The sequence below is a fragment of the Malaclemys terrapin genome, chromosome 1 (genome assembly GCF_027887155.1).
Source record: "Malaclemys terrapin pileata isolate rMalTer1 chromosome 1, rMalTer1.hap1, whole genome shotgun sequence".
Taxonomy (NCBI): domain Eukaryota; kingdom Metazoa; phylum Chordata; order Testudines; family Emydidae; genus Malaclemys; species Malaclemys terrapin.
Genome location: NC_071505.1, coordinates 103,602,789 through 103,627,917, shown reverse-complemented (window position 1 = coordinate 103,627,917; position 25,129 = coordinate 103,602,789). Strand labels below are relative to the sequence as shown.

At 41.5% G+C, this 25,129-nt stretch overlaps 1 protein-coding gene across 3 annotated transcripts in view; it reads left to right on the top strand.

The window, feature by feature from the left end:
- Positions 1–24,325, top strand: part of BRAF (B-Raf proto-oncogene, serine/threonine kinase) — a 131,942-nt gene extending 107,617 nt beyond the window's left edge. For all 3 annotated transcript variants that reach the window (XM_054033945.1, XM_054033964.1, XM_054033954.1), the window contains 4 exons: positions 980–1,111; positions 4,202–4,336; positions 8,492–8,645; positions 16,464–24,325. In XM_054033945.1, the coding sequence (XP_053889920.1) occupies positions 980–1,111; positions 4,202–4,336; positions 8,492–8,645; positions 16,464–16,486 (444 nt within the window). In that variant the 3' untranslated portion in view covers positions 16,487–24,325. The remainder of the gene's footprint in view (positions 1–979; positions 1,112–4,201; positions 4,337–8,491; positions 8,646–16,463) is intronic.
- Positions 24,326–25,129: the final 804 nt, after the last annotated feature.

Sequence of the window (25,129 nt, the reverse complement as noted above, 5' to 3'; positions counted from 1 at the left end):
GTTGGCCTGTCATAGTGCAGTAATGAACTCGCCCAGTTTGATAGCCAATGGATTTAGAAATCCATGTTCAGATCCACCATATTAATGCTGTAGCCCCAGCAGTTCTGGACAGAGCCATCCCTTGGATATGGCGAATCAGGGCAACAGCTCCAGGCCCCACGCTTCAGTGTGCGTGTCATGTGGGGGGGGGGTGCTAGGCCGGCCTGGGGTGGGGGGGGGGGAGTTAGGGGTGCCTGGGGGGCCAGGGCAGCCCAGGGGGTGGGATTACAGGTTCAGGGGACCAGGTTGGCCTGGGAGTCTAGCGGGGGCCTGGTGCCAGCAGCGGGGTTCGGGCCTGCACTCACTGGCGGGAAGCATGCGTTGTATTTTTTTTTCTTGCTCGCCCAATGCTGCACTGGCCTTCAGTGTCCTAGCGCCGCCAGAACACGCCAGCGCCAGGCTGACCTCATCCATTGCCCTTCCGCCCCAGACCCCTCTCTTTTCTGGGAGCCCCTAGCACTGGTGCCACCATGTGACTCTCCATCTTCCCTCACCCTCCAAGCACTGGTGTCTGTTCCCCACGCTAGATTTCACCTGTATATAAAATATTAAGAGGGGCCTATACTGGCTGATTTGTCCTGAGTCCCGCACCCCCTTAGGGACGGCCCTGGTTCTAGAGCATCTGTTTTCAGCAGTGGACCTGAACAAATCCAAGTACATGTTTCCAAAGTTACAAGATTTTAACAAATACCTCTGGTACAGCAACTAACTGAGAGAAATTGGGTAATCAGTACGGAGGAGAGAGAGAGAGCATGGAAGCCTATGTGTTTTCCTATTGAGCAGTTGGAGCCTAAAACTGAAAGACTGCATTTGCATGGCACCTCACTTGGTGTTGTTTCACTGCTTGTTTGTTCTTTTTTAAAGCAAAAGTTTTGTATTTGGTGTGTGAGATGGCAGCCTTAGGTGGTAAAATGCAGAATAATCCTCTTTCCTTTTACAGGCACCAGAAGTAATCAGGATGCAAGATAAAAACCCTTATAGCTTTCAATCAGATGTATATGCATTTGGGATTGTTCTTTATGAGCTGATGACTGGGCAGTTACCATACTCAAACATCAACAACAGGGACCAGGTAAAGAGACCATGGGTTTGGGGAGGTTTTGATTGCACTGTCTCACTAGTCTGTTGTAGGTGTTAACTGCAATGTAGAATTTAGGCTAGTGAAATGAACGAGCTAATGTTTTTCAGCTGTCCCTTCTCAGTGTAGACTCATTTTGGCCACCTAGCATCATTCTCACACTTCTTTTAATTCTTTTCTGTTTTTCTTACTGCAAGTTTCAAATTCTGAAAACTGTGTGGCAGGAATCTGCTTAAAGAGAGAACGTGTTATTTATGGTAATCTAATTTAGTTTTAATGATCTGCAAAAAGCAGATGATCTTCCGTATATTTACATTTATCCACCTTCCTCCTTGCTGATTACTTCAAATTAACATAGGCTTGAGAAATAGTTCAGGAAAAGAACTGAGGAGGCCAACAGATTGTGTCCTATATTCAGCTCATACATTGAAAAGTGCATACATTAGTTAATTGAAATTCAGGATTTCAAGCAGCTCCCAAGGTCAGCTTAGTGAAACACATGGCTTTCCAAAGTGTGCATATCCTTGGAAGAAGATTACTTAATTGTGACCAACTAATCAGTAAGTCAGGCAGTGTTGAGGGAACATAATATGCCTCCATGTAACAATGTTCAGAGACCTTACTTTCTTCATAATTTTTCAGTTTAATGTGGAAATTGGATGTGTGTGTATGTGTCATGGCCTTTAGTGAAAACTGTCTAAGGTCTGGGTGATGCCATTTGTTACATTGTTTGTGTCTCCATCCCTGTTCTTGGAGTGTCAATATTGAGAAATGCAGCCATAGCAATGTTCATCCACAGAACTTAATTTTATATGGCTGTGTGACAGGGTGCTATCAGCAGCCCCCTGATCACTGACATTGCTGCAGCCTGGAGAAGGCTGAAGGCAATTACACACTTTCTGATGGGGGACTGGGAGCATCTGGGTGACAATCACTGGGTTAACAAGGTAATTGGGGAGAATATAAGGGGAGGAAACAGTCTGCAAGGGGCAGCCTGAGAGGGGCTCAGAGGGTGAATCTGGGCTGGGGCGTGAGGGCGGCAGAGAAGCCTACCCTTGCTATAAGCCTGCGTTGCATGCTGTTGTTATGTAAGAGGGGAATGAATACACACTTTGGTGAAAGCTAAACAGCCTGGTATGTGTTTGTGACTGAGAAATAAACTGAACTGGCCAGGCAGTGAGGTTCACCAGATAGTGACAGAGGCGCCCTGTGACAGGCTGCTTCCATATATGTCAGAATGCTTCACAATTCATCAGCTCTTGAGTGACTCATTCGCTTTCTTGTTTCTGCATTTTACATCTTTTAAAGGAGGGGGAAATGCCAACATTCCCAGCCAGCAGACTGTTACCACTTACAAGTTGTACTTGGCCCTGTTTCATTTTAATTTTTTGACAGCTCTGACTCATGAATCAGTTTTGTCTACCTGGTGATAGATGACATGGATGCTGACTGTTGTTTTCTGAAACAAATTTTAAACCACAGGTGCAACTGATGTGTAAAATGCAGTGAAATGCCTTGAGTTTATCTTCCTCGGTCCATTGACTGAAAAGGATGTAAACAGGGTGCTGTATATTTTGACAGTTCTAGGCCACGAAGAAAACAAACAGTTTAGCTATGACATGAAAAGTTAAGTCCAAGTTTGACAATGGGCAAAATCTATGTCACTCCTTATTGGCTCTGTGATGTAATTGAACTCTGGCATGCCTGTTTATAGATTATGCAGGCCTTAGATTAGGACTACTGTTCTTGTGATGTTCCTCTACTCGTAAAGATTTAAAAAAAAAAATAAAGTCCTCAATGTTAATTAAACCCGTAATATTGAAATCAGCAAACAAAAACAAATTATCAATAATTTCAGTGTTAAATATTTCCTGTAGTCGAAAGAATGCTGTCTCCTGGATGGCAAAAAGTCTGTCTCTTTGGAGCAGAAGCCAGGGGTAGACTAGACAAGTTTTTACATTGGATACTTAGTTGGTGCTTGTGAGTTTCCAAAGATGATGTGTGGGAGCTTCAGGCTATCTCCTAAAGGGAGGGCAGAAAGTTTAAAGAAAGGAGCAGTAGAATATGGGTCCAAAGTTTAAAGAAGGAGCAGTAGAATATGTTAACTTAAGCAGCCTCCATATGTAACTTGACATGTAATTGCTTTGCCTCCCATACAAGACATAAAATAATTACATTTCTTTAAATGTGAAGTCACAACACGCCTGCTGGATCCATCTGGCTAGTTATTCAGCAAAGGTCGTGTTTGTCTGTTACAGCATGAATAGATCTTTGACTAGTTTGAAGAGGTTTTTAGTATCAACGGAATGTTCAAGCTCCATTATATTTGACCTTAGCTTTACATAATAGTGTCTGCTTCATATTTCTAAAAGAAGATGCACCAGAATTTACTTTGCCTTCCCACTAGATATTTATTGAGTTGGAGTTGTGTGCTTCAGTTTTAGTCCTTTCTGGAATGCAGGCCTTCCCTGTTCAATAAATTGGTATTGAAAATGCAAGATCTATTTCCAAACAAAGCAGACCCATAGCACTCTGGCTCAGTAGAAGAGAGGCAATCTCTCCTTTCCCAATATGTTAAGAAAAAGTAGTCAGAAGAGAATCAGGAGAATTTCTGATGGAAAAGTATGGTGCCATATGTTTCTTTAATTGTCCTAAGGTGTGCATTTGCCACTGATTTCTGGATAAAATAGCACAAAATCATTAAATGGCACAGAATATTTATCCTTTAGTCCTGCAACAGAGCCATTTAGTCCTTTTATTATAACCTCTTTCGGTGTTCAAGAATTGTTCCTTATATACATTCCTGCAAATAGTATTGTCTATTAGCATTTATGGTTCCCCATTAGTTCCTTTTTAAAAGGGGAATGGTAAAAAGAGCATAACTCCCTTTCTACTGAAATGATTTATGAAGTATATCAGCAAAGTCATTCATCTCAAATGGTGTGAAATGTACTATGCCAGATACTTCTACATATGTGCAGAGAACTACTTCTGGAATATTGACAGTTAAATATGTGTAATTCTTTCCGATTTGTTACATGGTTTTGTTTTATGAATTTTCCCTCTCCCTTTTTCTTTAAAAAGATCATTTTTATGGTGGGACGAGGATACCTGTCTCCAGATCTCAGTAAAGTGCGAAGTAACTGTCCAAAAGCCATGAAGAGGCTAATGGCAGAGTGCTTGAAGAAGAAAAGAGATGAGCGACCCCTCTTTCCACAGGTAAAAAATGTCCCCATTTTGGATTGAGGTGGCAGGTAAAAAGTAGTCTGGTGGTTCTCATCCATTATGGGGCTCAGGACCCATTTGTAGACTTAGATGGCCTGCCGTGATCCAGTAAATAGCATTGGTGCTAAAAACATCTGGCTTATGAAATATTTCTTACCCACAATATATTTACTCCTGGAGGAATTCTGCGCCATTGCGCATGTGCATATTTCATGTGCCGTGCATATTTTTTGTGTGTGCAGAAAATAGCTTCTGCTGAAAAGTTGCTGCAGTTCCGCCTTCTGCTCACCAGAGGGCTCTGTGGCGCTAGACCACAGCAGCTGCTCCTGGCAAGCTCTAGCTATAATAGGGAAGAGAAAGAGCCTGCAATGCCTTCTTCACAGCGCCTGTCAGGCCAGGTCAGGAGACAGGAGATATGGGATGACAGACAGTGTGGGGTTGCTGGCGGGGGGTCACAGACAAGTGCTCATAAGAGCTAGTTGGGGAGGACAGACTGGGGAAGAGGCTGAATGGGAGTGAAGGTGCAGGGCCATAGGAGGAAGGGAGGTGCAGGGCCACAGGGGGCGCAGGGACACATGGAGATGGGGGAAGGGGGCTGGCTGAACTGGTACAAGGACACATGAGCAGAAGGGGAAGGGGCGCAGAGCCACAGGGGGAAGGGGGATGTCTGAGTGGGGGCACAGAGACACATGGGCACAGGAGCAGATGTGCCTGACTGTATGGGAGAGGCTAGGGCAGGGGTTGGCAACTTGCAGCTATGGAGCCACATGAGGCTCTTTGGCTGCCCCCTTGCGGGCAGCCGTTTTTTGAGGGGATGCGAGGTGCAGGCTCTGGCCGGGAGGCGCTTACCACAGGCAGCTCCCGGCTGGCAGTGCAGCAGGGTTCAGCAGGCAGCCTGCCTGCCTGTCCTGGCCCCACGCCGCTCCCGAAAGTAGCTGGCTGCTGGCACGTCTCTGCGTGCCCCTTGTGGGGAGGGGGCAGTGGGTCTCTGTGTGCTGCCCGCAAGCACCACCCCTGCAACTCCCATTGGCTGGTTCCTGGCCAATGGGAGCTGTGAGTACAGTGCTGGGAGTGGGGGCAGCACGCGGAGCCGCCGCCCCTCTGCCAGGGGCACGCAGAGATGTGCCAGCAGCCAGCCGCTTCTGGGAGTGTTGTGGGGCCAGGGCAGGCAGGCAGCCTGCTGAGCGCTGCTGCGCTGTCGGCTCGGAGCAGCCTGTGGTAAGCGCCACCCAGCCAGAGCCTGCACCTCACATCCCTCCCGCACCCCAACCCCTTGCCCCAGGTCAGAACCCCCTCCTGCACCCAAACTCCCTCCCAGACCCTGCACCCACTCCTTCACCCCAATCCCCTGGTTTGTTATCAAGGAAGACTGGCACCCAGTAGAAGAGGTGGGAGGTTTGCATGAGGGGGATTCGGAGTCTGATACAAAGCCAGGGTGAGGTTCTCATAAGCACATAATCCACCACAGCAGAGGTGTAGTTATTGTGTCGTCTTGGGTATGCAATGCTCCTGGCACTCCATGATTCAGAAGGGCAGATACCACTCATCCCCCAGGGAGCACACATACTGTACAGTGACATTGCATTACTGTGACCCCTGGCCTTATTCTGAGCCTCACTTGAGGGACTGTCACGTCTCTGCAGGCCCTGTAGCAAATGCATTTTAACAAACCCAAATCTGAATGCAAGTGTTTGCAGGAGAGATGGGTCCAAACTTAGTTGTATGTCAGTAACATCAGTAGGCCCCAACTGAGATCAGGTCCTCATTGTGCTAGGGGTGCTGTACAAATGCAGGGGGTGTGCCTACATTGTAATCAGAAGCGTGATTGCAGCTCTGCTAGCTTTAATCTAGCTACCGTAGCTAAATATATCACTGAAGATGCAACAGCATGGACCCAGCATGGTTTAACACCACAGCTACATACCCAGGCTGTGGGCAGTCTGGTACAGTCCTCGCTGAAGCACCTAGATTCTAGTTGCATTAAAAGTATTGGTGAGTAGTAATAACTTTAATATGTTCAATTATTATTAGTTGATAAATTTTAACTCTATAAGTAGTCTTGCGTGTGATGCGGCTTTTGAAATATTTTGGTCAAAGACAAAAACAAAAAAATGGCTCCTCTTCTTTGAAAGGTTGCCAACCCCTGAGCGAGGGTCTGCATAGGGATGCTCCCTAACAGTCCCTCCTCTCTCTTCCATACTTTTCCCACCCATACCCAACAACCCTTCAAGTTCATACCCAGACTTCTTCCCAGCAATTACTTCCCTCTCCCTCAGCTCCTCCGTTACCCCTGACTCCCCCAAGCCTTTGCACTGCTTCTGAGGGGTGTGGGAAATACGGTTCTGTACTGTAGTTTAAATGAATTATTACTCAGAATTCTGTATTAATATGCCTAGTAAGGAATCTGTTTGTCAAAAAACATGTCCTGAATCTCTTTTGTTGTCTGTATTGTTACAGACATACTTGCTGACAGGTATTTTGAAATAAATGACCAAATATAATTGAAACTGGTGGGATTATATTGTGTTATTTTGACAAAATATGCAGAATTTTAAAATATTATGTGCAGAATTTTTAATGTTTTGGTGCAGAATCCCCCAGGAGTAATATAATATACAAATTAATATCATAAGTACTAAATAAATGCATTGTGTATACCATAGTGATGACTCCTGTCTCAAAAGCGGGTTGGGTGTGGCTCCCTGCTCTGGGTATTGCAATCTCCAGGGTTGAGCCCTGATGGGGATCTGGCCAGGCCGAATTTGTGAGAGTGGCACTGTGGCTTGATGCATAGGGACACAGAACCACTCACTCAAATTTGGCCTGGCTCTTTCCCTGTCATCAGGATGGAAGGGTGGCTGGGCTAAACCCGATCATCACTGTGACTCCGTGCTCCAGGTCACAAAGCCCAGAACTGGGAGCCAACCCTAGCCACCCCACAGGACCAGAGCCACAGGAGCCGCTGCTGTGGGGTGAGTGTGAGGTGGGCTCTGTAACATCCTCCTTTCCCTCTGGCCTCCCACATGACTCTTTGATACATTGTTCAACCCAGTTTTGAGTAACAACTCATGGGTTAAGAAACCCCGGTCTAAGAAACACAGCTATAGTATGTACTTATTGACTGATTCAAGGTTCTCCCTTTAAACTGGGACATGAGTTACAGCTGAAGATCTGACTAAGGCTACGTCTTCACTATCCACCTGAATCGGCGGGTAGAAATCAATCTCTCAGGGATCGAATTATCGCGTCTTGACGCGACAGTCGATCCCCGAATCAACGCTTGTACTCCACCAGCACAGGTAGGAGTAAGCACCGTTGACGGGGGAGCCACAGAGGTCGATTTGCCGCCGTCCTCACAGCGGGGTAAGTCGGCTCAGATACGTCGAATTCAGCATAGCTGAATTTGCGTATCTTAAGTCGACCCCCCCACCACTACTACCACCCCCCGTAGTGAGGACGTAGCCTAAGTAAGATTGTAAAGTTTAGCACATAGTTGGCATGTATAGTTAGCAAAGTGCAAAGAAGGCACATTCACACAGCAAGTGGATGCTGCATTAACTTCTCAGTTTTAGTACTTACTATATATTCTCTGAAATTTTTAAATCTCTGAATTACCCCCAAAACACTATAAAGGGGAATTCCAAAACTTGACCTGCCAATCCCTCTATGAGTGAAAATAACTTTGGATTCTAAACATTTTTGGCTGTATTTTTTTTTTTTTTTAAGTACATGAGTTCAACACTTAAAAAACATAAAAAGGTGAGTTCCCTCTGCAGGCTTTACAGTAGTGGTTTGAATCAAATTATTTTCCAAAGCTATGTTCGTTCCTGGTGACATCATTGATGCTGGTGCATAAACAAGGAGGTAAAAAAAAATATTGTCACCTTCGTCAGACTCACTGAAGAAGAGACAGTATATTCCTTAAGGGAAAAAGTGATGCAATTTCTCCATAGATGTTTTTTTCAGTCTCCCCAGGAAGTATAACAAAAACTTGAGTGCAAAATGTTAAACTGTTTAAAAAGTGGTGGCTTAATTGACCTTGAGTCACTCATTGTTTGTAACTCTTCAGTGTTCTGCCTTTGGCTTTGGGGTGCTGTTGCCATTCTACAGCACCAGGTTTGATCTTCTCTTGTTTTCTGCTTCTTTTAGATTCTTGCCTCCATTGAGCTTCTGGCTCGGTCATTGCCAAAAATTCACCGCAGTGCATCTGAGCCCTCATTAAACCGGGCTGGCTTCCAGACGGAGGATTTTAGTCTGTATACTTGTGCTTCTCCAAAAACACCCATCCAGGCAGGGGGATACGGTGGGTTTCCAGTACACTGAAAAGGCGTTAAAAGCATGTGCCTGTGTGAGTGCTGGTCTGTTCCCATGTGTGCATGCACAAGTGTGCGTATGTTCTGAATTCCTACCTTCTGTTCTCTTTAGAGGTGCACTGAGGGAGTAAACACTCACGTTTTAGGAGTGTGGGCATTGTATGTTCCTGGCATGAAGACTGTTGCTGGAAATGGATGCCCTGGGAATTGCCAGCACAAAAGGATTAAAAGGTTATCTAAGAGAAAAGGGAAAAGTCACTTCAGACAAAACAAAAAAGCCTGTTTGGGTTACTGGGTCATACCTTGCATTTCCTTTGCTTTCTATGCCTTCTTTCCTTACTTTGCTGGTTGGGTTAGTTGTGGGCGTTGTCTTAATGTTTAAATAATCAAACTATATATTTTTTTCAATTGAATTGTCCATATCCATGAGCAACAGGTTTTAGCTTCTCAAATTAGTGGTGATATGTGAAGATGGCAAAAAGAGCTTAGCTTCAAAGCTGAGCACAGCCAAAAGTTGGTGTAGTCAGCAAAGATGAGCAAACACAACACAGATTGCAAAGGAAGGCTTCGGCAGTGTGTGACTTTTATTTTTAAATATATGGTTTAAAAGAGTACTGGTTGGAAAATATCTTTTACCAGAGAAGGTATCTGGTTTTTGTCTAAATGGTCTGACCAGTTCTACTTTAAAACCTTTTACAAATCTCTCATATCATTGCAACGTAGAACAAACTTCAGATGTCTGGTGTTGCTTCTGAACAGCACATGTATCACGAATAATCATCCCCGTATCCTCCAAATTAGAAGGAGCCTTATTTTAAGAAACTTGACGACTCTGGAGAACATAACCAAACATGCGTCTGCTATGCAATAATATGTTAACACCCATAATAGGAAAAACTTATTTTGTAGAAACAAAACAGTAAACTTGAAAAGTTGTTTTCAGTAGGAAATCAATATTGTACCATCAATTTCAGTTTTAAAAAATGGTTTGCTATTATTTCACTACTTTATTTTAGTTAGTAATGTTGCCGAAGTAGTCTCTTTTCTGTGGGGAGAATTTTTTACTTTTGTATAGAAGCTACTGGGTTGACTGCAAGTACCTAGCAAGGCAAACTAGAAACCCTGCTAAGATCATAATGTCAGCTCACACCCTATTTTTCTCTTTTTTTGGATTATTCATCTGGAACAGGTAAATGACAGAGTAGTCCTATCTGTTTCATGTTACACTGACCTCTAGTGGCAGACATTAAAACAGTAACATTTTCAATGTGCATTGTCATATTCCTGTCCTATTTGAACTGTGTTCTTGTATATTTTACAGTTCTTTTAAATATTAAGCTATTTACTGTGAACAGTTTCTCTCCAACAGATACAAGATGTTGCTATTCTGGTTGGGCCTTCAAGGAAAGGAAAATATTTCCTAATGGCTTCTGGTTTATAATTCGTAGAGAAGTTTGCAGTGGTGCTGCCAGGATATCTTGCTGTTAAATGTGGGGGAACAGAAAAAAGCTTTCCTGCATGCCAGACCCCGCTGTAGGAGTAGAGTGGCTAGCCATATGGTCACAGATCCTTGTAATGCAGTAGTTGGTAGCTGAGGGCTTGAAGAGGCGTGAGCAATTCCTACATTCCAGAGGCTGACAATAATCGCCTAGCCCCTCTAATAGTCACCCTGGTTCCTTTCTATCCACCTGCTGGAATAGTAACAGAACAAACCTCCCCCCCGCCCCCATTTCGTAAGATAAGGAACTCCAATTGTAAATTGTGGTTTTATTAAGAGTTAGGTTTAGGATTAAAAGCTTTTTTTTTTTTTTAACATTTTTACCATTGTTTTGTCAATGTTTGGGTATTTTTAGTTCATCATGGCAGACCTATCTTAAAACCAGAGTTTAAAAGGTTTTTTTTTCTCTTGCCCATGAAATTCCCTACTTCAGAGAGTCAAGAAAAGTGCCTCTTATGCTTTGGGAAAGGGCACTCAGCTGAAGGTTACAATGCCTCGCCAGAGCAAGTAGTATGGCTGCTATGCCTCTCTTGCTGTCAAAACAAGATATGATGCAGAATCCCAGGCCGAAAGGGCTTATCCTCTCCTGGGTTCGTAAAATTATCCTGCAAGGAACCGTCAAAATGGTTTCCCTCAGATAAGGGTGCAGAGTAAGCAGACTCAAGAGGCCTCTTGATAAGAAAAAAGGTGCTCTGACAAGGATCCCACAGTCAGATTTTTTTCTGCTTCCCTGGATCTCGGAGAAAAGTAGAACTTGTTTGGATCTGGGCCAGCTGGATCAGTCATCCACATCGGGGCACCCTTCCATGTCATCTAAGTACCAGGAGCCAATAACCTTTGAAGGCTCTAGTGGTGGGGCTGTCAGAGAACACAGAGCCATCATCACTGCCCAGCCCCAGTTTACTCCCTCTTACAGTTGGTCAGATCTGGTCAAGCTATTCTTGGGAGCAGTCTTCCCCTCAGTGCTGTGCAGATGAGCCTTCGATGCTGTGGAAACCACAGTTCTGGAAAAACCCAGTATCCTACTCAGATATATGGGGCCCACGTTTCCTGCTATATCTAAGCTGAGTGCAGTGGACTTCTTGGAACCCAAAAAAAAAAAAAAAAGGGGGTTACTTGCCATTCTGCTGCAGGTCCACCTCAAGGGGAGCCCTGTATGGGCACAGGAACATCCTTGGAGCCTCAGGTGTCAGGTTGGGAAGCTCCAAAGTTTAAATCTTACCCAGACTTCCCTCCTGAACACACTTTGGGGATTTTTACCCTATGGTCTTCCACCACCTGTGTCAGAGGTCTCTTCAGCGAGGAGTGGTAACAAAAAACCATGGTTTCCGACTCTCCCAAAAAATCTCCTGAGAAGGTCAAGGATTTAGCAGGGATCCTTCTGCCATCTCCACCTGAATTCACTAATTTTCCTCATACGAAATCAAGTCCTCAGAAATATAACTGTCTACCTCATCCTCTGATGAGACCGTCTTAACTGCTTCCTCCTCTCCTCCAAGTAATAGCAGGGCCTTCTGTGATTCCCATCACCTATCCTGGACCTATGCAAAGAGAGAGAGAGGGGAAAAAAGCTCCAGAAAGTCTAATTTTGCATGGTTTCTTTGGGGTGAACCCAGTCCCTATTCTCAATCCCCAGGATTGAGTATGGGTCCTTATCCTTTCAAGATGCCTACTTCTTTATCTTTTTAGGGCAAAAGTACAGTGACTACCTTAAGTTTATGGGGGAAAACAACCTGTACAAGGTAGCAGCCTGCAGGGTATTCACCAAGTAACTAGTAGTGACTACAGCTCATCTGTGTTGACAAGATTTACAGGTGTATCTGTATCTGGATAACTGGTTCATTAGAGCCCAGTCTTACTGTGAAATAGTTTATTCCCAGTGAGACTTGCTCCTTCTTCAGATCTCTTGGTCTGAGACTAAACAAAGTGAAATCAAACTTGGTCCCCGGGCAGGCTCTAATCTTCATAGAGGCCCACCCTAAATTCTACAAGAGTTCTAGCTTGCCTATCCCAGTCAGTCAGCCTAGCCATGTCCATGCTAGATGGTCCTGTGAGATTTTATCTGTATGCATGAGGCCTGATGGAGACCTGCACCTATGTCAGCCCCCTTTGCAAGTATATAAATGTGACCCAGGTAGAGGTAGCTGCAGCTGGTGTAGAAATATTTTCATCTCGGTGGATCAGATACTCACTACTGCTGTGGATACTGCCAGTGTGCATCTCGAAGGCCAGGGGATGCCCTTCTCTTAGCTTGCTTCTCAGACAGTGTTGCGTCAAATCTGGGTTAAGGAGCACATTGAGGATCTTGGAGCTGTGAATAGTCTTTGGAAACCTCAAGAGTCCAGAGTCCACATACATTTGCTAGAGCTGAAGATCCATAAGTTGGATCACAAATCCTTTCTCCCAGAGATGAGGAGCAGCTAGTACAGACCATATGAATGTGATTTATTATATGGACATACATGGGAGAACTTGGTTGCCTCTTATTAGAGCAGTTTTTGGAAATTGTGCATTTGAAACAAAGTGGGTCCATCTGCTCTGCACCTAACAAGTATGAAAATGCCTTAGCCAACTACTTGAGACAAATGGGGACCATCATAAGTGGTCATTCAAATAATCTATGGCATTTGGAAATTGAGTTGTTTGCTGAAAGTCAAAACAAGTGTCAGATGTTCTGATTGAGAGAAGGCAGAAATCCAAAAATCAGATATTTTTCTTACGTGCTGAGGGAAAAATTCTCTTACTTGTTTCCTCTCGCATCCAGAGCATTGCATAAGGTTCAGCATGACAGAACCAGCCTGACCCTATTCACGCTGGGCTGGGCACAGCAGACTTGTTCTCAGAGTTTATCGCACTGTCTGAAGATCATCCATTCAGTCTTCCTCAGAGTCCAGATCTCTTGTCCCAGCAGAACAGCTAGCTAGTGAACATCTCAAGTTACTTCATATGACAGCATGTTTGGTGGGTTTCAAGAACCAGAGGTCTGTGCTTGTCAAGTCAGTCATTCTACAGATAGAGGTTGGGGGGCTAGGGGTATAGATCGGCTGAGGCAAGGTTTTTATATCCTCAGCATATGAAATGTTGGGATAAGGGAATTTGCTCTTAACTGCCAACTACTGCTCAACAGAGTTCTGTGGCCGTATGGCTGGACACATGACTCTTGCAGCATGGCTGTGTGGAGCCAATGCACTTGCAGAACAAGAGCTTTTGTTGGCAAGTAGACTTTTTTTTTAATATATGTAGTCTTATCAAATTTTAGAAGAAAATTATCTTGATTATGTACCACTACAGGGCCAGCATGTTATCTGCACTAAATTTGTCAACCATTCAGTTAAGATTTATTATCTGAGATCAGGCTAGCACCTGAATGTTAATAAGGATAGACTAAAATCCGCTTGTTATAAATGTCACTTTACTAAGATGTAGATGTAGACAGACTGAAAAATGACTGACAATATTGACCTGTTTGCTTCTTCTATGCATCATATCAGTCACTAGTTGAAATACTTTGACCTCCTAGCTCTGTTCTCCTGCCCATTCATATCAGTAGTTCATCTTTCATCTTCTGAAGTCCCTTAGCAACAATTAAAAACTGAACTATTAGTTGAAACAGGCACAAGATGAGTAAAGAGGGAGCAATCTCTTGTTTATAAATTAATCTTTAATCAGCCGTTTAGGAAAGTAGACTGAAAAGCAAATTAAATAGAACGTGTTTAGACAGTTTGGCCTGTTAACCTCAAAGAGGCAATATTGTAACCTTTTGTCTTTTTTCCCTTTCAAAAAAAGTACAAAAACACGAGGTCATGAGTTTTACTAAAAGATGTGGTATATATGCCAGAGAGAGGCAAGGATAACATTAAATATATTGAGTGTTTGAGAGCAAGGGTTTCATCTGTTGTTAGGTTAAATGAGTATTAACACAGTAAACTGACCACGTGGATAAAACACTTCATTTAACAGGATTATCTTTCAGTTACATGCAATAGAGTACTGGAGCTGTCAGAGGGCATACTTTTACTTGCAAGTTGCATGTGTGTGACTTTCGCATATTACAGGGACGCTAAACCTGTTCAAGCCCCAAATTTGACTAATTTTAAAATGGTGAGACATTCTCCAGACAGTTCTCTTCCTGTGCTCCCTCCACCCCATACCTTAAATCAACAACTGTGATGCTGGAAGATTTAAAGTGAGGAAAATGAACATTGCTTTGGTATAATGTCCCTACTGCTGCTCTCAGGATGAAATTCATCCTTGTAGAGGGCTAGTGCAAGGCTTATTATGCACTCTTCACATCCCAGTTAAGCCTTCAAATAAAGCTTAAATGTGGCTTAAGCAGTGCAGTGAACTTGGGCTGGCCCCTCTGCTCCTGGATAAATTTCATCCTCCAAGCTTACCACTATTCTGGTGTTCTCTTTAATGCTGATTCCCAGAAAGATATAAACAAATAGAAGTTGTATTGGATTTTTGCCAAATGAAGGATGACAAAAGTGCTACTGAAGGAATTATGTTTGAGCTTGCAAAAGGATAGTCTGGAAAAAGCTAAACATTGTGAAATGCTTTTTGCATTGTTACTACTTAAAAATAACCCCACCAATAAACAAGATACACATGGTTCTGTAGATTACAATATGCCCACTTCTTTATCCCAGTCCCCCTTATTTAGAGATCTTGGAAGCACTCCCTCACTCACTTCCCATGACACTCTCCTTCTAGTCAAGACCTTTGATTAGTTTCCCCAACTCCGACTCCCTTGTGTGCTCCTGTGTCCTTAGGGAATACCTCAGTGCATGCAATTCTGTATGAGTTATTTCTAAGAGTACTCTCTGCGCACGTTCTCCTCACATGGAGACTTTTGTTCACTCTCCTTGGTTCCTTCCTTTGTAAAGCAGGCTGTTCTACACGTTTTGAGGAACTGAGTTTCATTTTGAATTGAATTAACGTAATTCTTTTTAAATGCTACTTGTGAATATATTTCTGATTTTTTTCCCCCCCCGTATTCAGGGTATACATGTAAGACAATACTTGTACTTATTTTTCTTTAGACTATTTGGGCTGTTTTTCTGAAGGTGGAAGGATACCAAGATAGGGAGCAGTTGTTTGATTGGAACAGTGTACAGAATACCTTTGCTGAGCAAAACAAAGACTGTTCTGTGCATTTATCAATCATCCACTATTGGAAAAGGATTCTGAAGGTTCCTATGGACAGGTATCCTCTTGCAGGAGAGTGGCATAACTTGTCCTACCATCAGTGTGTGAACCCAGTAATGGAGACTGTAGACCAGTTTCTTTTCCTCACATTCAGTCCCCTCTAGTTAAGCACATATAGAGATCCTCCATGAAAAGCCTGCCAAAGTACAATTTATTGGTAGGGAGGAAAGGAAAGTCTTTTGGCTAAAGCACAGAATCTGGGGGCAAGAGGCTTTTGTTTTATTCTAGGCTTTGCTACAGGCTTCCTGTGGTGATCTTGGGCAACAATCTTAATCTCTGTGCCACGGCTTCATTTCTGTGAAGTGGGGATATGGATCTACCACTCAGGGTGTTGAGGCTTAATTAAATGTGTATGTGAAGGCACTGTATAGAAGTATTATTTATTGTTAAATAATTCTAAAATGGCCATTAGGGTTGTTTCAGACCCAGGCTAGGCACCCATTGTTGTGCTTCCTGTCCTTGGTGAGTGAATGTACTTCCACCACTCTGCTTTCTGGCTCAGGAGTGAATGGATGAGCTCACATCTCAGGTTCCCATCCCACTAGATTGCTGCATTGATCTATAAACAGTTTCTGATGTACTTTAGTATTGGGTTTAATAATCAAATGGACTTTAATGCGTAACACTTAAAGACTCATGTGTAAGCACAGTAATTCTTTTGATTATTAAACCAGTTTTCAAGCAAGATAAAACTGGTTTACAGGGTGACAAACTGCCATTATTACAAATGTCACTTTTCAGCAAGTGGTACGCATCTGACAGTAGGAAGCTTAGAAATGAAATTCTAAGGCAGCATTTTATTTTAAAACTCATGATGAAAAAGATTTCTTCCTGTGAATGTTCAGACCTCTGCCCTGAGCAAAATGGGCATGGCTTGCTTTTAAGAAATGTTACTTCAATGAAGTATGCTGTGAGTACACTTGATGTTCTGTCACTACAAGTATGATCTTTCTGTGCCTTAATTTTAACTGTTGCATTTTTTTTAACATCTGACATATTCAGCCTAGTGTTCAACTAGAATGCAGAAATCTCTGTCCAGCTGATAATTGAGATCACCTTTTTAAACCAAGATCTTGTCCTCCCTCTTGTCCTCCCTCTACAGGAGAATTTGCAGCGTTCAAGTAGCCACAGCGCCATGGCAGCACCTACTCTATTATTTAAGTCTTGTGTTCCTACAGTTTCTTAACATCAAAACTCTGTTCTGCTCCTCAAAACCTAAAGCAATTTAGGAAAAGATATCTGTAAGCTTAGAGCGGAGCAGAATGGAACTGCTGGTCCAACACAAGGGTGGGGGGGAATAATCTTTTTAGGAACCAGAATTCTCTGCTGCCAGTGTTTCTCCTTCAACACAAAACACCACGTGTATTCAGAGACCCGCAGTGGCTGCCTGTACCGTTGTCATCATTCCCAGGAGAGAGGAGAGGGCACGCGTGTTTTGACTTTGGTGCTCAGGCATAAGGGGATGGAACTGCTGCAGCAACTTAGGAGACTTGCTTTGGATGTCTGCCAGTTGGCTTTCTCCCTCTAACAACGAATCATCAGAGGCTGAACATCTGATGAGAGTGCTAATCAAAAGAATCATCTTCTGTTCTGATTTATTTTTTTCCTGGCATGCTTACTGATTTATGGGTCAAAATGCAGTATCCCCTTTTCATTTAAATGCAAATATCAAACATTTCAATCGATCTATGTCATTGACTTTTATCCCAGTCATATTTGATACTTTGAGGGGTGGTAGATGGCTTCGGGAGAAGTTAATCTGGCGGAAAAGGGGATGCTGCACCATTTTTCAAATTTACTTTTCACTTATCCAAAAACTACCCTTTTCTTGTTTCTAATACTTTCTGGTGTGCTCAGACAGGGCATCTTTCAGAAGGGTTGGGAAGCTCCTCTCGTTGGTCCAGCAACAAACTAAAGTTAACAAAAAAAAAAATGTAGCAAGTTCTCAAAATATTTTTTTGTATCATCTAATTCAATGTATTTTTGAGAAATGCGATAATGGCATCTGAAGTCTGTAAAACTGCTAATACAGACTCTGGAATGGTGTATGTACCTATTTTAAAAGTTTTATTTTAAATGAGGGTGCAGGTTAATGCCAGGTACCTTACCAATGTATAAGGTTTTCATAAACAGGAAAAAATAGTTCTCAGGTTGAATTGGAAAAAAAAAAAACAAAAGTGCCCTCCTCCCCTGAACTAGACATTCTGCAAATTGTGTTTTGGTACTTAGAGAGCTTTTTTAAAAGGATTTTTATCCTGTTAACTCAGTGTTCTCTGATAAGTGGGTGTGTAAATGTGGAGCATCTTGTCCCAATGGCAAGGTGTTAGATTTAGAAAACAATCAATTACTACAAAAAACGGTACTTGCTGGATCCATGCTGACCTTTTCTCCTCTCATTGGTTCCCTCTGTTTGATTCTCTTGTTCCCATCCCTCCATTTTCCCCTTTTCCACAGTTTGCAAACTAGGATAAAGGTGGCAGTATCCACATTAAGTTTCCCTTGTTTCCCTGCCCTCCAAGCCCAGTTCTCAAATGGTTGGTAGCTTTGTGACAAGCTACCAAATCAGAAGACAAATTCATGAAGTTCAGCACAGTGTTTACCTCTAGTAGAATATCTTGTGATGTGATTTGTTTGCAGAATTCTCCGATATGTGGTATTAAACGTAAAATATTTGTACAGAGGCAAGTCAGACCATAGTAGAAAGAAATTCAAGCTCACACGGAAGTCTTCAGAGTTCGATTAATATCTGCCCTATCCCACTCTACATGAGGCAGGAGAATTTACGCCACTAATTGGCAGCACTATTTTTAGGTGAATAAAATCATGTGACGCATGTAAAGGAATTAAATGTGTACATACGCACATGGCGTTGGCTGAACACATTGTTTCTGCCTCACTAGGTGAGCGGGGACCTTTACTGTGTACAGAAGGGTGCCCCTGGAGATCTAGGTAGCCTGTTATGTTTGTCAATTATTATTTACTGTGGTTAAGGGGTCCTGATTAATTTGAAGTGAAATATAATTGAAATACTGTGTATTCATGTTAATTCCACAAACATTAGCCAGACAGCAATAGAGAGTGACGTGAAGTTACTACAAGGATGAAGCAATTCATGTTGCTACATGAATAGAATTGATTTTATGTACAGGATGCATTTTAACGAACAAGCACAACTTTTTTCTTCTCCGCTGTGGGTCTTCAGCTGCTATTAGGTTTTTTCCTTCCTGAAATGGGCAGGAATTAAAATAATCAGTAGCAGTGTCTACTGTACTTTCCAGTGTGGAGAAGCAAGCAAAGGGAGCAGTAGTGCCCAGTCAGGTGAAGTCGCCATGCACCATGTTAGTGTAATGGCTGTATACAATGCTGTCTGAGGCAGGTGACAGACCCAGGTGGAGAAAGCTAGGAACCAAGTTGTCAGCAACAGTTGAGAATTTTTACAAATATTAACTCCAAGAGAGTGAAGTCATTACTGTATCAATGTTTTCCCCTCAACCTTTTTCTTTATTATTATTTTTTTGGCCTGTGATGTAGCTTGTAAATGTAGGGCACACTGAAAATTACATATGCTCCTAAAGAAAGGTATAGCCTAAGTATGTATTGCTAGGTTAAGAATGATCATTTCAACGTACTGGATGAAAATCCTAGTTTCCTTCTATATTTTCTTGCTGGCAGAGAAGTATTTGTTAAAATAAAACAGTAAGGAATGATTTTTATCCTTATTTTAAATGAATTTATTTTGTAATCCTTCATTACCTGTTAGTCTACAATATGCTTCTTGAGCCCACAGGAAAAGCACAAGGAAAATTGCTATCCTTGTCCATGCAAAGCACTTTATAAGTAACACATGGTCTTTGATTTCCCCCGCCCCCTGAAAAACATGTATGTTGTTTGACTGTTGTTTAGTTAAGTCTTTCAGGTTTCATTTCTATTATCTTCAAAGTTTTTTTCTCTTAAAGTACCTGTAATGCTTTATGTTTGTGTCTAGCTTCCTATCTGTATAAAGACCACCTTAATCCTCATGCAAAACTTTGGGAAAATTTGGTTTGTAAATAATTGTTTTTCTTCATTTCTTTTCCTTCAGAAATTACTAAGGACATTTTGCATGAAAATAGGATCAGTTTTAAAGGTGCCTTGCAGGTGTTTGGTAAACAGTGAGACAGTAGCAGGGACATGTATTGAAAGCCTCAGATAGCAAGGGGGTGAAGAAAACAATGAACTCTTTTAAAAAAAATAAAATAAAATAAAATTCAGGCTCTCTGTTCACACCATACAGCTTCAGCTCATCTGATTTCCCCAGCTCAGTGCACTAGGGCATAAACCCACATGCTGGGTTTGGTAATTTTATTAAATATTTTTATACCTGTTGGGATATAAAATTATCTAGGCACTTATACTGCTTTAAGATCCAACATATCTGAGCAGCTAATAAACCTTTTCAAAACCACCACTTGAGCACCCATAGCCCAACTCCATGGAGTACATTAGCTGTGAAACACCCCTTCTTCCCCCATATACAGAAATTAGAAAATACCCGTCCTATCATCTAGTCCCATCTCCCTGTCAATGCAGGATTCTTCCCACAGCATATTGTCTGGGGCATCATGGTGGCATTGAAGTCAAACAGAGTGAATGTAGGAGCCTGATTATTTTTAAGGTAATAGCATCAGTTAAATGCTGAATGTCTCTATATTCGACATAGTCCCGCCATTCTCACTTTTCACAAAACATTTGCAGGTCACTGAGTTAATCTGTTCCTGCTTGCTTTATTCCTTACCTGAAATCATCCTTTCTCACAATTGAGTTCTTTGGCAATTACTGATAATACATATTATTTTGGGTCAAATTCTGCCATCATATTTTTGTGGCTTCTACTTAAGTCAGTATATGTGCTCTTTAGAGGACATTTGGCCTACTATGACATGAAATGAATAAACAGAAGTGTGAACTGTTAACAAAGATCACATCTTTATGCAAATGTCCAGCAGTAAAAACATACTGAAGAATTGCCTCTATAGTTATATTGTGCTGTCTATTTACACGGTGCTTTACTGAACACTTTGAAGACAAGGTCCATTCCCCAAAGACACGATGATCTAATATCAGTTGAGGCATCGATAGTTCTTGAAGGTATCTGTGTAGTGGAGGGCCGAATTAAGAGCTGAAGTGTGCAAACATTTCACACCTTTCCAGCCTGCAGGTTTTTATGGAATATATTCCCTTCTTGACTGTGAGTGCAGCATGTGTAGCACAAACTATTCAGAGTACTGTAGACAAGTATCTTTCCGTCCATTGAAACAATGTCACCAGGACATAATATGATAGTCTAACCTTTTAGGTACATTCGAGATTCAGGTGAAAACCAGTTGCAGGACTGTCATGGCATCACTTCGAAAATACTGGATGTTTTGTCTCTCAATGGTTTGGCTTTTTTTTTCTTTATAGATACTAGTTTATCTCACACACGCACACATTTTCTTTATAGATGCAAGTTTATCTCTCGCTTTCTCTCTCTCTCTCACACACACACACTTTCTTTATACATACAAGTTTCTCTCTCTCACACACACACACACACACACACTACCTTTTTTGGCTGCTTTATTATTTCTTATTTGGTAAATAAATGCATCAAAAACAGGTGTTGAGACAATTGGAGTACAAACATTTTGTTTGTCTTTAGGTTTTAAAGATGCTAATATAGAAGCTAGTCAGCACCATGAGAGCAGTGAATAGTAATAGTCTTAAGTGTGTGTGTGGGATGAAGGGGCAGTTTCTCAAAAATAGCAGGATGGGGATGCTGATGTGAACAAACCGAAGAAGTGAAAGTTAGTAATATTTATATAGAAAAGATGTCCAGAAACTCTCTTAAATGGTATACGTGAGGCTTCCCAAAAGTTACCTTTGCAATTTGCCAAATGATCTTGTGCCTTCATGACTTAAAACAACAATACATATATATTAGGTGCTTTGTAACTAGAGCAGTGGCTTTGGTTTAATTCCAATGCAGTGTCTTCATATTTAGATGCAAATATGGACCTTTCACAAAAGTTAGCAGTTTTTGAGTTTGTAAATGTAAGCAAAAGCTATATGGAGGTGATGGGGAGGGGAGAATTTACAGAAATATCTGGTGTTTGTATCCAAAATGAAGTGTATACAAGACATATGCATGTCTGAGAAAATCTGCAACGTGAAGCTATTCTGCAGAAAATAAAATGAGTTGCATTTAAAAAAAAAAATTAAGACTTTTTGATGCCTCCAAAAATCAAGCATCTTGTTATGGAAATGTAATATAAAGTTCTTAGGAGAGAGAAAGTCAGAATATCCAGAGCAGTGTATGAAAAGTGAGATCTAGAATAGAAGGCTGATTGTCAGTACTGGTAAGCCATGAACATCATGGTAATTTCCTGGTCCGGGGTTACGTTGTTTAATGGAATATCAGCAGGTTTCTTTAGTTCTTCCTCAGGCCTCATATTGATACACTGCTAAACCTCTACAACCCCAGCCACTGTTTAATGATCATATATCCTGTAATCACATGTTTACCTTGGGAGATGATGAGTATATTATCAGTTTAGGGGCAAAAGATATGTTTGGATTTGATGTGTTCATATTTCAAACTTATCTTTGCTCCTGGCAGTACTTTAATACGAGTGTCATATTTCATCTGTATGTCCATAAGGAAAAGAGAATGGTCTTTGTTCTTAATGTTTTTCAAGTCCTTTCCCTGCCTTTGTTGTTGTTGGAGGACTTTGGATATAATTCTGTGTTATATAAATCAGTGCAATTAAATGCACAATTATTACAGAATATTAGACTTCTATTAACCCCTTTTTAGTTCTTTATAAATCAGGGTGTAATGTTTTTTAAATGTTTTACTTAAATGCCCAGGAAATATCTGGAACTTTTCTCCCTCTTCCAACCCACGCACTGAAAAACACAACTATTTCCCTATTTTGTGAAGGGGAGAGGGTAACATTGGGGAACTTTTCAACTGCCTAAGCATTTGTTTTAGTATGTCATAGCAACAGTATGGTCAACCCATCCAGATGCCCTAATAGCCTACATGTACTATCCAGTCTTTCTGTCTGGCTTATCATATCTGCAGCAATTGTAATTTAGAATAAGCCTGTATGTCATTTACTTCTGAATTAGTAAAACACAAAGCCAAGATTGTTGTTTGAGTTTTAAATAATAGTTTGTTTTGACAGATATTTCATTTGAGTGCTCACCCTGCTTGAACTCAATTTATTTGTTTTGTGTGTTTGGAAGTTCAGTAAAATGTTAAGACATGACGAGCAATGAACCCTATCTGGGCACAGATGTTGGGGGGATAGGGGTAAAATGGACCAAACTGGGATGGTGGGTAGTTTGGGGATAGTGGGGGTGGGTATAATTTAAATAACTTTGTCTAAAATAAAATGTAAGTGCAATAAATGTGCTTTTTATTCAAAGCTGTGAACTGTTTAAAAAAAAAGACATGCACATCATTCCTTCCTGAGCCTTGTTTTTCCTCCGTTTCTCCCCAAATGACTGAAACCTGGCAGTGGCCAACCTGCATGTCTTATCTAGTATCATGATTTAATATGTGCTTATCTAAACCATGCCATTAAAAAAAAATATATCTAAATCCCCCTTGGTAGGACTAACAAGGCAAATCCTGCCCCTACTTCTGCACCCCTGGAGCCTCCTTATAGTGCCAGTTTGCTATGCTTCACTTGGAAGGGCAGGCTGTGAACATCCCTTGAGGCTGGAGCACTGGCAGGGGCCCTGAGGATCTGCTGTGTCCCTCCTCTTCACAGGGGTACAGAACCTACTCCAGCCATTGGAGTAGCCTCTCGAAGTAGGAAGATTCCTTCCTCTGCATATGACTGGCACTTGTTCTGGCTATGGGCCCCAGTGCAGGGCAGAGGATTTTTTTCCTAAGCAATTAGGAAGAGGGCCAGCAACTTCCTGCTCAGGTCCTCTATATCCCTTTTGTCAAAACAAGCATGCAGGCTGGCTCCTGTTTTCTCCTATTACTCCACCTTGTTTTGAAGGAATAGTTATACATATTTTTAATCACTTGTGTGGTACTTGCACAGTCTCTCCCTTCCTCACTCAAGATCATGCTGCTTTCCCTAAGTTAGGAAAGGTGCAGTGGTCTTTTCTCCACATGTTTCATTAAAAAGTTCATGAAAGCATAGCACTCACTAGTTGGACCCTATGGGGAAAAGCAAGGAGGATGGCTTTTTAAAAAAAAAATTATAAAGATGTTGCTCCATAATACTTTGTTTATGAGCAACAAAATACTCTAATAAGGAGAGGAAAGGGAAATCATATATAGATTTGATTTTTTTACTTAGTGCAATGAAATGTACATCCCACAGTTTGAACTCTGTGCTAACTAACACAACATTCCTTTAAGCTGTATTTTTTACCACCAGAAGTTTTTTGAGGGTCCGAGTCTTCACTGTAGAAGGTCCAATCTGGTTACTTAAGAAAACAATTGTGTTAGTAGATTTCTATAGCTGCTTTTAAAAACTACAATGGAGTAATTGTTTTAAAACTTGTATTTATTTTTTAACTCATAAGAAAATGTTTATTTTCAGTTTTCTGTTACACAGACCATGGCAACTCCCATTCTTTCCCTTCCCAATGTCCCACAGTAATTGCTAATAAAAATTATTTTTCTTGCTTGTTTCCCTCCCCTCTACTTTTGTTACCCCTTCCTGCTCAAGCCCCTTCATTTGTACTTTGAAGTTTTTTCTCATGTAAATTTGTACAATGGGAAATATTGTCCAGTTTGGTTAGAGAGCATGGAGACTTAAAGAAAACATTAAAAATTTGATAGCTGAAATTGATTGAAGAAAACTTTCTGTGTAAAGTTATTTAAAGAACTCTGTATTATATAAAAGGCAAAAAGTTCTATGTACTTGATGTGAATATGAGATTACTGCTATAATAAAGATTGACTGCATGGAGAAACATCTGAGATGAGATTTATTTTTAAGGGTCCAGTCTACAAGACATTGTCCCAGATGTGTTTTAACAAGCATAGTTTTGTTATTGTGACAGCTCTGAAGTTTGATAATCAGCTCATAAGAGTGGGAGTCAGTAGAACCCAACTTTACAGGGCTAAAGGGCTGTGTCTTCCTTGTCTGTTTATTGACCTCTATTAGAGCGATATTTGCACTTTAAGAAATTTGGATTTGAATTTCCACACTGCCTTTGAGGAAATACATTAGCTAGCTTTTACATATGCACTTTTCAGCAATAGATCTCAAAGTGCTTTACTGTCTTTAATGTATTTATCCTCACACCACCACTCTGGGGTAGTGAAGTATTAACATGTTCAAGCTAGGGCAATGAGGCTAAATGATTTGATCAAGGTCACACTGGAAGACTAGTGAAGCAGGAAATTAAACCTTGGTCTCACACTTCCTAGGCTAGTGCCCAATTCCAGTTTAGACATATGCTTTGTGTCTGAGGGGTAGCAGTATCCCCTCCTGCCTGCAGCAGAAAGCTACTATGAGTTTGCTTTGCATTTTTCTACAGTTGTCAGTAGTTTTTATTTTTAAAATAGCCCACTTATTGTGGAAAGTTCTTCCTACGTTGAAATATCATTAGATGCTAGTTTTAGGTTAGGCATTAATATTATTGACATTTAAGAGGCTGTACTTCAGTTTCTTCCCCCCCCCCCCCCCCCCCCACACACACACTTTGTAACTTTCCTAAACAAAATGAGAAGATAGTATTAGTTATACAAAACTAAGTTAACTGCTTTGTCCT